The sequence below is a fragment of the Oreochromis niloticus genome, linkage group LG23, assembly GCF_001858045.2.
Source record: "Oreochromis niloticus isolate F11D_XX linkage group LG23, O_niloticus_UMD_NMBU, whole genome shotgun sequence".
NCBI classification, from domain to species: Eukaryota; Metazoa; Chordata; class Actinopteri; order Cichliformes; family Cichlidae; genus Oreochromis; species Oreochromis niloticus.
In genome coordinates, this window is record NC_031986.2 from 27096046 (window position 1) to 27108852 (window position 12807).

The following is a 12807-nucleotide window of genomic DNA, read 5'->3' on the forward strand; positions in this document are numbered from 1 at the left end:
GTGTGTGTGTGTGTTACCTTGTCGCTGTCTGCGGTGTTTTGTGACGTTCGGGAGGCGATGGAGACGGTGTCGGGTTGACTGCTGGCATCACCCAGACTGTCTGCATCCTCGCTCGTCTCCCTGAAACAAACAAAAACATTCGGGTTGTTTTCTAGGGTTCAAAATACTCTCACAGGTCAAAAGTATGTGGATGCTACGTGCGATCTTTTAATGTAGTTTGTTTTCCTCGTCAGTCTGGGCATCTTATTTCTTCTACTATAAGTCTAAAGCACATTTTCCTTTATTGACTAAGACATCAAATATTTTCTTCCACTTGGGTAGGAGGAGTCAGGAAATGGTATAAAAGGTCTGTTAACATTTCTAAAAGCTGAAGAGGTCCAAAACTTTCCCGATTTATCTAAGCAACAGCTCAAACCCAGGAACAATAAAGGTTTCAGATTTAACTGGCTATGTCTAAAACGTTCGGTCACGTTTATGTAAGGGCTCCTGTAATATTACAGTAATAAGGACATTTCCATGTCCTGCTTGCTTCATAAGCACAAATGGAAAAAACCTTTGACTCGATCCAACATGAGAAACTTATGAATATCCTTCATGAGCTGGGACTTCATGGATACCACATTCGATTGACTGGAAACCTGTATTGGTTTCAGAGACCAGGTGTACTCCAAGTGGAAGTAAACTTAAGTCCGACACAAACAGTATTTATATATTATATAAATCTTAACAGCAGAAATAAAATAAGTGCTTTCTCACTGGAGTTTGGAGTTCAAATATTAGCAGCACTGAGAATTAGGGCTGTCGATATAACAGGTCAGGAGTCAGTATTACTGTTTAAAGGCCATCTGTGTGAGCTGACCTGCGGTTGATGCTGCGCTGTCGCCCCAGCGTCGGGTTGGGGGTCTTGGGGAGGGGGATGGGCTCCCTAAGTGCCCCCGCAGGTGACCCCGCCTCTCCTGGATCACCTGCCGAATGCTACGAACCCACTCCTGCTTCAGCTCCAAAGATGATGCCTAAAAGTAAACAAAAAGAAGGATTATTCCTTAGATCGAACCATCACTGTATGAATATTTACTTACATTCATTAACAGGAGCACACACCTTTAGGACTGTCTTGTTGTCTGAGGTTGGCGTTCGTCCAACCCACAGTGCAAACTTACAGGGGTCACCCTCTATGTGCTCTGTTACACCGAGCTCGGAGGTCTGAGACAGAGACAAGAAATAAGAGAAACTTGATTATTTGTCGAACATCTTCAGCCAAATTAGTTCCATTTGTACTTTTTATATTTGAACGGAGCGAAGCTGGACGTTGTCCTTACCCTCAGCCTGCTTTTGTAGATGTATTTGGTCCGTCCAGACGAGTCTTTGATCTCCTTGCTGAAGATGAGTGACAACTCGAACAGGAAGAGGTGTCGGTCCCGCCCCTTTCTGATCAAAGACTTTGGCTCCCAAACCAGGAAGGAGTCCTGCAGCAGGAGCTCGCCCTGAACATCCAGACCATCCTCCACACCTGCAAGATACAAGACAGTGAGGAGCCTCCAAGACATTTCTGTCAAGTTTTGCTTTTAGTTTTTAACCTTTTAAAGTTTATACATTACTTTACAAAAGTCTTGAGCGACTCCCCGTTGCTTTTTACTTACTAAAATGTGAAATAGGTGCAGTGATTTATTTAAACATGTCCAAACACACAGTCTGAACTCTCTTAGGCGGCTTTCTTGTCATGTCTTCAGGAATAGTTCTCCAGGCTTCTTGAAGGACATTCAAAGCTCTTCTCTGGATGTTTCTGCCTTTCGTTCTGTTCTCTGTCAACATGATCCCACACTGCTTCAATAATGTTGCAGTCCGGGCTCTGGGGAGGCCAATCTATTAATTAATTATTAATTAATTTCCTATCCAGGTCAGAATCTGATGGTATTTTCTGTGTTGATAATTCATCAATTTTAGCAATATCTCCAACACCACTGGCTGAATTGCAGCTCCAAACCATGACATCTACCGTGTTTTACAGATGACTGTAAACACTCACTGTTTTACCTCTCTGCTGCCAAACTGTGTTATCTTTGGTGGTTTTCACAGATTCAACTAAAGAAATGAGAACAAAGTGTTTAAAGATAAAATTTAAAATTGGCTCTCTGCTAAGTTGTCACATGTAGACACAGCACTGGTTCCTTGAGTTTGGTGCATTTTATGCTTGAATGATTCAAAGGTCACTGTTAAGTGTCTTAACAAAGAAGAAATTCTTCTGAAAAGCCTGGTGAGACCTTCAGAAAGCCTGGAAAACTATTGCTTAGGACCACTTAAAAAAAACACAAGAAAGCTTCACTTCCTGGAAGCAGAATACAAAGAAATGAGGGGTGGCTCCGTGACAGTACTGTATGAAGTTCTTCATTAGATAACGACCAGAACAATTCATAATATGTCCTGACTTCATGTGAAAAATATTCTGTGTTACCTTCCAGCATGCTAACGTGCATAGCATCGTTTGCTCTCTTTGGGACGCTCAGCATCACATCCAGGCCTTCCTTTATCTCGCCTTTTCCCTCCTCACAGCACGCTAGCAGCTCCTGCATCACGTTAACACATATACAGGTTCATCAGTTTATTCCCTGGAAAATGAAGTGCCGAACTCTGTGAGAAATCTTCACAGTGAAAAAAAGATGTTTGAGTTTTATATTATAATAGTATGTAGGTGATTTTAATATTTTTAAAAACTGCAAAGGAAGTTGTATAAAAGAGTAGCACATTTCTCCATGTTTAAAATATATGATTGCAGATATTTTAGAGAATTAAGCCCAAACCTGTCCCCAAAACAAGCCAGATATCCCCACAAACCTGCCACAAAACAAAGAGCATGTCGCCATAAATACACTAAGAAATAAACAAAATATCTCCTTATAATTGCCAAAAAACAAACAAACAACCAAGATGTCCTCATATGACTGCCAGAAACAGTAATTTGTCCCAATAAAGGCACCAAAAACAAGCCAAATATCCCCAGAAACCCGCCAGCAAGATGTTCTCCAAAGCTCACCAAAAAACAAGCAAGATGTTGCCATAAACCCACCAAACAAACAAGCCAAATATCTCAATAAACCTGTTCAAAAAGAAAAGCATAATGTCCCCATAATCCCCCCCCCCGCCCACACACACACACACACACACACACACACACACACACACACACACACACACACACACACACACACACACACACACACACACACACACACACAGAAAACAAGCAAAATGTCCTCACCAAAAATCTCCCTATAAACCTGCCTAGAAACTAGTAACTGAGACAATTAACTGATGAGAGCCTTAGTTTTACAACAGAAGTCACCTCCCTCATGGCCATCAGCAAAAAACAGGGCAGCCCTGCAGAAGCTTCACTTTGTATATTTCTTCACTGCTCTGGTTTGAAGTATTAAAAAACAGTTAAAACATCACCCTGAACAGACAAAGTGGCAACATAAAGAAATGAAGCTCAGTCTAAAGGGGGTTACGTGTTCGGCACCTTCAGCCTCCTGCTGCTGCTGAGTTACAACAAAGTTTTCAAACTGACACCAAGCGCTTTTCATTCATTATTCCAGGCACACACGCTGTGTCCTCTGGGCTCCATATAAAGTATTCGGGATTGAAAGCTGTGCTCAGAAAAAATCCTCTGAGGCGCCGTGTTTTCCAAACAGCCAGAGGGATGAAACATTTCCGAGCCTTCCTCTAAATTTAACAGCCTTCTAAACAAAAACAGTTTGGAGCTCTGTGGGAAACACTTCGTTCTCGTGTGTTTTGAATGTGGGGGAAACGTAAAAGAAATTCAGGGCGTACCTTGAGCAGCAGCTGGTATTTGGTGATCCTCTGAACAGGCTTGATGAGAGCCGAGGAGATGGAGTTTGCTAGACCGTGTCTTCTCTGGACCTCCTGTACACACAAAATAAACTGTTAGAGATCATATAAAAGATCATTAATCAAGCTTTAAACCAGTCCAATAAAATTCAAACCACGTTTGTTGGTGACTCACAGGGAGAGCTGAAGAAAACACACTTTGTTTTATGGTCCCATAAGCTCTTTTTTTATCTTCTTGGTTATGTTTTCTATGGTTGCACTCATTTTCATATATTTCTCTTATGGTTGCACTTTTTTTTTTTATTTCTCTTATATTAGTATTACAGGGGAAACTGAACCAAGTAAATAGTACTGTAAACTCAAGAACTGATGTTTTGGGAGCTTGAAAAATGGATGTGTTAAATTCCAAACACATCATGAATTAGCACAAACTTGGCCTATATTTGCAGTTTTCTTTGGCCACATTTAGCCTTGACTGGTGACCAGTTCAGGGTGAGTCTGGTTGTCTCAGTTCAACCACAGGTTCATGTTATTTGGGCCAGAAGTCACGTGTGTTGTGGCATTCGGACGATAGGTGGCTAACAAACATTTAGCAGTGCTGTAATTTAGCCACAAATAGCCCAACGTGTATGCTATCTGTGATTTAAACATGGTTTCTAACACTGTGTTACAAATGTGGCCTATGTTCATCCATCAATATCAGAATAAAGAATCAGACAAAAGTTGTAATCCTTTTTTTTTGTTATACTCTTACAGTTTACAGTAGGCTAGATCAGTCAAAGATGCTGAGGTTGATGACTTTTGTGGTGGAAACCCAAATATGCTAAACCAAATTTCCAGTTCCTTGTTTATTCGTTACTTAATTTAAGTCTCTAATTAGTCACTGAAGACTGGATGTCCATAAACTGGATTCATGTCAGGCTGTCGAGACAGGTTGGTTCTCTGGATGGTGAAAATCTTGGATAATTTGCGTGTCCTTCCATCTGTGTTAATCTATTAACTTCCACCAGCTTGCTGGTGAACATTTTAGCAGTAGGGCTGGGTTGTGTTTTAGAAACATGCTAGAAGGTGTTACATGTCAAATCAAGTGTCTTACAGGCATTTGGGCCTTGGAGTTCTTCTATTGTAAGATTTCCATTCAGCAAGAAGGAATCCTTCATAAAGAAGGGTAGATGTGCAACTAACTCTAAAGACGCCATCTGAATAATATTGGGAGGTTAACAAATGCTTTTACCAACATTTTTCCAAGATCTTTTTCTGTGATCCAACTTTCCATGAGAAACTGTATCTAGGGAAATCTAGACCATTTAGCTTTTCTTCTTTCTGTTGGCTCAGTGTCTAAACCTCATAGTCAAACATAGTGACTGACTGATGGAGTGCACTTCTGGTGTGGTGGAACTAATCTCTGGGTTGGTTGATACTTTGTTTTGTCTCTTGGGGAACGGTAATGACAAAACTGCTAGAATCACAGATATCTGAATGTTGGGCTCTAAATGAGACGACTGATCCCAGGTAGATCTTATTTTTTTCCACAGCGAATTGAGGGAGCTTGGTTTCGCCAGCTTAGTTTACATTTCTGTGGCATTAAGTGTCACATTCACAAATTTCCAACCCAAAAGTTTCAAAGTCTGCTGAAGAAGATGAAGCTGCCAGGTTTTGCTTGACATGGGTCCAGAAAACACAGGAAAGCCGTAAACATAGCTGTGTTTTAGTGAAATCCAAACTTGTTTTCATTGACGAAACTCTTATATATTTAAAAAATAATATTTGGAATAAAGATAAATAAAGTGCTACCCAACTAAACTATTGGCTAATATTAGGTTGTTAAGTTGATGTTTGTGGTGTTTGAAAAAGACCTCAAAGAACGCCACGCCATGTTGCTGGATGAGTAAACTGGAGTCTGGTTTGTTCCTGCAGTACGTCACATACATGTGGAACTTATCAGCCTGATAGGGAAATAAACACAGATTAATCATTAGCTCTGTAGGTTTAAAATAAATAAACAACCTGAAATTTAAAAAAAGGAATCATACCCAGGTGACAAAGCAGTGTCCAACATCCTCAGGAAGCTGTTCATAGTTTTCCAGCTCCTTCAGGAAAATACTGCAAAAACACAGAGAAAATATTAATTTCTCTAAATCTATTTTAATATTCTTTTAATAACAGTTATGGACCTATGATATCTAAACATGTAGTTTGGAGATGTTTACAACTCATAGATGTCCTGGATGTTTCCTAATGTAATACATCCATTAGAATATTGCAGTGTTTGCAGCACATTTAGCAGGATATTTAATAGTACCTGTTGTGGAACTCGTAGATATCCTGGATGTTTCCAAACACAATATCGTCCTTGTTTACAAGGCCAGGTGGGACGTCCTCTGAGCCGCTCGTCATCTCCCACAGGTATGTCTGCAGCAGGTAATCGTATTAACAGCAGGAAGTACAATTTAGTATTATGTAGTACTGTGTTGCGTCACAGCCAGTAATCAGAACCCACAAATTCTGAAAATATACCTCAATACACTCCTGCAGATCTCTGACATAGACTCTTTCTGTCTGAAGGAGCTCAGCCATGATGTACCTGAGGACACACACAGGTGTTATCAGAGTACTGCAGTAGTACTGCTACCAGTAATATCTATAGTAATATCAGTAATATCAGAGTACTCACTCTTTCTTGCGGGCGGAACGTCTCTTCTCATCGCTGACTTGGTGGCTTGGATCGGACAGGTTGACCTCGGGGTCGGAGTCTGACAGACTGTTGGGGATCAGCTCGAGCTCCAAGTCCTTGTTATCCTGAGAGGAAAACTATACAAGGTAAACTCACTAAAACACACATACATTTATATTTATTTTTAATATATTTTTTCTAAATCTGAATAATCATAGAAGTACAGCAACAGATCTGCGTTCTAATTTCACACATTTGCAGCTTGTATGTTGCTAATAATTCAAAAAGCTGCATTTGTATGATATATACCTTCATATTATTCAATCATAACCTGTTTTACATGGAAATAAACTTTATGCAAAGGTTCACACATCAGTAAATGTTGATGTGTTTATTGCAAAAACACTTAGAATCACATCACACTCACTCACATGTTTTCGCTTTCAAATGTGGAGAGTTCCTGCTCCACAGTCAGTACTTGTGTCGTTTACCTGTGAGCAGCCTCCCAGGGCCGTCTCCAGCAGGTGCCGGTACTGCCCCATCCTGACGGTGAAGTCCCGGTAGCGTTTGTCAACCGTAGAAACACAACGACGGAGCTCAGTGCGGTGGGCGTGGCCTTTAGCCAGCATGCTCTCGGCCAGCTGGATTAGCAGGTGAACCTTTTCCTGCGTATGCTGACAGAAACAAGGTCATAATTTAGTTAAATTCAACCTCACAACAACATGTGGTTTGCTAGCACTTTTCCTGATTTTAATCATATTCAGCACACAAAATGGAGCAGGGAAACACTTTAATATCCATAAAAATGGTAAATCCAACTGATTTTTTGAATTTTGTTGGGTTGTTCTACATCTCTCGTGGTCTCTTTGTAGCTGTTCAGTATCTCCTTGATCACAATACATCTCTTAGTGGTTGTTTTGCATCTCATAATGGCCTTTTGTTTCTCTATAAGGGATTTTTGGCATCTTTTTCCACCATTTTCTGTCTTTCTCTGTGCACAAACAATCAACACTGAAGAGTAAAGTGCTCACCTATTAAGACTTAGTCTGCATTATGAGAGCATATGGTTTCTTTGACTGACAGGTGGACTGGTACACAGATGGCCTTAGTTCATAGCTGTTTGCTGCTCTGCTTTTGTGAGTATCAAGCAACCAAATATTAACAGTCTTTTCAAACAGATGCTTTGGCTAGAGGGTCATTGGCCCCTCAGCGTGTGCATCATAAGGCTGCTGAGCAATCCAAACATGAGCTCAGACTACATTAACTAATTAATTATCTTACTAGGAAGTACTGTTCATAGAAAGTGATAAAAATATGATATACATTTCAATAAACCATGGAAAAAAACACACCTTGGCAGAAATGCAGAACTCCCTGTGTTGGTTCAGCAGTTCTTGCGTCTCAGCCACTGTCGCTCCAGGTGATGTGTGTGTGGCCAGGTAGTGGTCCCCTGACTGTTGTAGCCATTCCAGAGCCTGCAACAAAAGGACACATTAGACAGATGTCCTTCAATAACTCAAAGTCAGCATTTCCAAAATATAATGCGAACACCCAGAGAGTATGCGAGACTTTTCACGCAACACAATTACTGTATTAACTGATTAGTATTTTGACCTACTCAACAACAGAAAACACTGAAAAATGTATCATGCTGCACAAAACAACAGCACAATGATTCAAAGGACAAAATATTTAATTTACTATCATGTAAGATTGAAAAAGGAAGCAACTTTGTATGCTTGAGAATCAAAGTTGTTAGATACAGTAGCTTGTCTGTTGGAACAGACCACACGAGCCAGCTGTCAGTGGTCATAATGTTATGTTACACCTGATCAGTATATATGATTTGCTGATTTTGTTGTTAATGAGTGAAACCTACAGAGAATGAATAACAGTGCTAATAATTTAGCAGACCGCATCTACCTGCTGAGCGTGGCTCTGGAACATCAGATACTGCTGGCATTGATCCAGTCTACGTTTCTTTAAAGTCCAGAAATGAAGAACTCTGTTTTCTCTCTGGAGGAGCTCACTGAGGATACCTGAGTGCACAGACACATCTGGGTAAGTCAAATTACCACTATAATTTGCCATTAAGTGTGGTGTTCCTCAAGGAGTGATCCCGGCTCCACTGTAATTCTGTATTTACACCAACAAATGCTTGAATATTTCTCATGTATATATTTTTGTTCACCTTTGACCTGTTGCTCGGGCACCCTGGAGTGCCCAGTGACCTCTGCAACCCCTGTTACCCCGGAGACGGTGACACTGTGGCCAGAGATGGTCGCCATGGTGACACTGTTACGGTGAATGTACTTGAGGAAAACTTCGGCGTTCCGTCTGGCCAGAGTGCAGGCCTGTCGATGTCCAACACCAGAGACATTATGAGAAAAAGACCTGGACCTTGAATAAGCCCGAATAGATATCTATGATCGATCATTACCTGCCTTTAAAGAGCCGACAGTTTCAGCATTGTGGTAGGCTTGGCTCACTCCATCCAAAATCAAACTTTATTACCAGGTTTAGTAAAATTTAACTTGCCATTTTCTCCACAAGCACTTACAAATAATTGTTCAAATAGTTACCAAAATATATGCCACGTAGAAAGACTTGATTAGGGAAGTACTTTGATAACACTTGTACGACTGCCCCAGATCGTACAACTTTCATAAATGCTCTTGAGGTTGTCAAAATAAACAAATGAGGACAGCTCATGTTGGGTGTTTTGGGACTGCTAAATTTAATACAATGAGAACTTTCCATGACCATTGAACAAGAAAACTGTTCAAAATAAATAAATGTGTTTAACTTTATTCAAGTATCCTATTAATAGGATATGTCACTAAAGCCTGCCCATGACTTATGATAGCAGTTGATTGGACTCGTTTTCAGCGTAAAGTATTAGCAATGATCAGCTTCTATTTTGGAGTTTGTGGTGGTTTTCCAGAGTTCCTCACCTTTAGAAATGCCTCCTTCTGCTCCATGTGTTTGCTGATGAGCGGCACCAGCTGCTCCGGCTGTCTTTCTCCTCCTGCACACCAGTCCTCCTCCCTGCGGTACTCCTGCTCTAGACTCTCCAGGACACCACACACCTGGAAACAGGCAGGTACACAATTGAAGAAACACAGTATACTATGAATTTCCAGCTGACTGTGGTTTAAATTTTAAATATTTACACAACCTAAAAAGTAAGTTTGGAAAAACAATGTGCTCCATAGTTAAAGTATTACAATTATTTTTTATTTAAGATAATTGTAATATGTCACGAGTTTGCTAACCACTCAGTTAAGTGCTTGACACTGTTTATTTGTCAGGCGCAGTTACAGTCTCTCAGCGTTACCTGCTGTGACGTCCTGTAGAAGGCAGCAGATGCGTTAACTAATTTAAGTCTGTCTTCAATCCTCAGCATCAGAGTCTGCCAGTGTAGCGCCACTGTCTGGGCACAAGACCTCACTGCATCTGGGTCATAATGACCTGACCTAAGGAGGAAAGCGCAGATGTCAGTTGTTAAACAGACTCATTACTAGCCTTCCTGAAGAAATGTAACATTTTCATCATTTAACTTTAAATGATAGTAATGAATATTATAAAAATGATTCTTTTACAGTTTGGGAAATGTGAGCTCTCTCTAACACAGAACACCAGAAGGTGACAGATGATCAAAGCTTTTGCTTTGATTGATTCATTTCTGGAAATATTGTGAAGTATAATATAATTTTATGAATTACAATAACAGTTAGCAGTACATACATGGGCTTATATAACTTTTGTACAAAGGGTTACTATGTACTTGATAAAGCACTGCTATGTCTGTATTTAAGACTTTATAAAATTGTTTTTAAGCCAGATTTTACTGGAAATTAATGAGACCAGTGGTTAATAATGAGATATTTAGCCAATTAGCATTAATAATAATAGATTAACTAACCTGACCAAGAGCTCTGCTCTCTGCTGCAGAGCCAGGGCCACCTGATGGGTCCTCTGCAGGGAGTCAGCATGAAGGAGAGACTGGAGAAAAAGACAAGGCACAGCACATCCACTTCATTTCCGTTAATCCGTCGGGAGGACTTTGTGTGTGAGAGTCCCTGTTGTTGTGGTAACCTCTAAAGCTGACTGCTGTGATGGACTGCAAACACATCAGACTCATCCTCGGCATGAGGGCAGGGTCATTTATTCGCTGTCATGCAGGGTTTCCCACAGGAAACCATTTAGCTGAGCTGGTAAGCTGCTCAGAGTTTGATGCATTTCGTGTTGTGATAACCTGAAGTCTGAAGAACAGCCACACATATTTACATCTATACATCTATATGTAAATTACTCAGAAAGGGCAATGTTATGGTAAGTCTATAAATACTTTCTTCTTAAAATACTGAACAGATATTTTTTTAGTGTTTGTTACTGTCTTATCTTTTTTTTAGAAAAACTGTTTAGAGATGTTTCTATATTTTTTTCTGTAAAGTGGAGAAAATCCATATTTTTATGCTGTTTAGAAACCTGATATCTTAGCATAGTTTTGATGTAGAAGCCATTTAAGAATTCTCCTTTTTCTTACTTCTGCTGATTGGAGTGTATTGTTTGCATTGTGTGTGCAATAACCTCTATGGCCTGTTGGAGACGCTCATGCTCCCTTTGCAGTTGCTCAGCTTCAGACAAACAGCTGGAATTCAACATGCAGGACGATAACATGACCTCCCCCTCAGAGATCCAACCCAGCACCTGAGACAGATACACAGGGATGGAGACAGGTCAGCATCATCACCTTTAGTCCCCACTTGGCACCTGGCACCTGTTCATCTGTGTGTGTTACCTGTTTAACCTGGCTCTGCAGGTGTCTCAGCTGCAGATTCTGTTCCAGGTGTGTGTGTATGAGATCTGCAATCTGCTGCAGCTCCTTCTGTTTGTCCTGCAGGAGGTGCTGCAGCTCCTCCACCTGAGAGGAGATTCCTCCTTCTGCCTCGGACAGCTCGATACCTGACACACACACACACATACAGATACACACATTTTAGACCTTCAAAGAGAGGGCGTTTTGGGTGCTAACATCCCCACAAGTACACTAAGACAGCTGTTTGTGTATATCTCTGTTCACATGTGTATGGATGCATGAACCAAGGCAAGTTTTTGCTGGTGTGTGTGTGTGTGTGTCTGTGTGTCTCCATGGCAAATTCAATACGCTGGTTTCTATGGGGACCAGCTGTGTGCTTCAGAGAACAGTTTCCATGGCAACCCCATCCCCCTTCCCCCCTTCCCCCCTCCCCCATTATCCTCGGTGCCCCCCCTTTCTCCCCCCTAATATCATCAGTGTGTTACTGAAGTGGTCAGACGGAGGCTACGCAGGAGCATCAAATGTGCTGACTGATTTCTATTTTATTCTGCTGCATTCAATTCTCTTCTATTCTGTGGAGGTTAAACATAATCAACATGCCATTGTATTGCCACTGTCCTGCACTATTCTGCTTTGTCCCCGTTCGGCCTTTTGCCAGCTTTGCTGTTTGACGCCATCAAAGCCCTCATTAGCCCCTCAAGGAAAGCCAAAACCCCCTCAAATACAGCTACAAGCCCTGGATTGAAACCAGAAAACCTGGAAGCACTTCAAGGACCACATAGCCTGTTTTAGTATCATCACTACCCCTTCAGTTGTCTCTGCAAACCAACCAGTCCAACAGAACCTTTTAAAGACAGGATTCTCAAAGTGTGGCTGGAAACAACTTCTTCGGTCGATGACTAAATGAAAAATGAAATACCTCAATTTAATTCAGTCACACTTCATTTCATACTCAGCAGCACTTTATTGCAGACATTACAGAACATGCTAAAGTTTTTTTAACCACTTAATATTCTCGCAGTGAAGACCGACCCATATAGAGTTAGGTTTATTGTTTGGGTTTGGTGAACGTCCACCCAAACTATAAAACATTTGAAATGTCTGAAATGTTATAAAACAATTGAAATGTAACATCTATTTGGTATGTGGCTAAAACCAACCCCAACCCTGATCCTAGATAGGTCAGTACTGAGCTGGTGAAGTTCAACGGTTAATATATAAAGCTGGTGTGAACAACCTCGCTGGTTAAAGAAATTATAATCCAGGTCAAATATTAGAATTATCATAATAAATCATAAAGCAACCTCTGAACTGGCACATTTCAAAAATGAATACTTGTACTTTGAAACCTATTCGGGTACATAACTGTCAGGGATCTCTGGAACCTCTTGAGTACCTTCAAATGATCAGCAGACACCCAAGATATCTGGAGCCCCCTCATGGAAATGTTAAAAATCACAACCCACAA

The 12807-nt window shown here is 40.8% G+C and overlaps 1 protein-coding gene across 1 annotated transcript in view; it reads right to left on the bottom strand.

The window, feature by feature from the left end:
• Positions 1 to 12807, bottom strand: part of LOC100706698 (kalirin) — a 57823-nt gene that overhangs the window by 25284 nt on the left and 19732 nt on the right. Inside the window, 21 exon segments of the mRNA XM_013265907.3 lie at positions 18 to 120; positions 860 to 938; positions 941 to 1013; positions 1102 to 1203; positions 1320 to 1510; positions 2453 to 2564; positions 3826 to 3918; positions 5700 to 5789; positions 5877 to 5946; positions 6146 to 6255; positions 6361 to 6427; positions 6518 to 6642; positions 7009 to 7191; positions 7870 to 7992; positions 8441 to 8556; positions 8709 to 8871; positions 9472 to 9606; positions 9855 to 9993; positions 10443 to 10522; positions 11111 to 11230; positions 11322 to 11485. Coding sequence (XP_013121361.2) covers positions 18 to 120; positions 860 to 938; positions 941 to 1013; positions 1102 to 1203; positions 1320 to 1510; positions 2453 to 2564; positions 3826 to 3918; positions 5700 to 5789; positions 5877 to 5946; positions 6146 to 6255; positions 6361 to 6427; positions 6518 to 6642; positions 7009 to 7191; positions 7870 to 7992; positions 8441 to 8556; positions 8709 to 8871; positions 9472 to 9606; positions 9855 to 9993; positions 10443 to 10522; positions 11111 to 11230; positions 11322 to 11485 — 2438 coding nt within the window.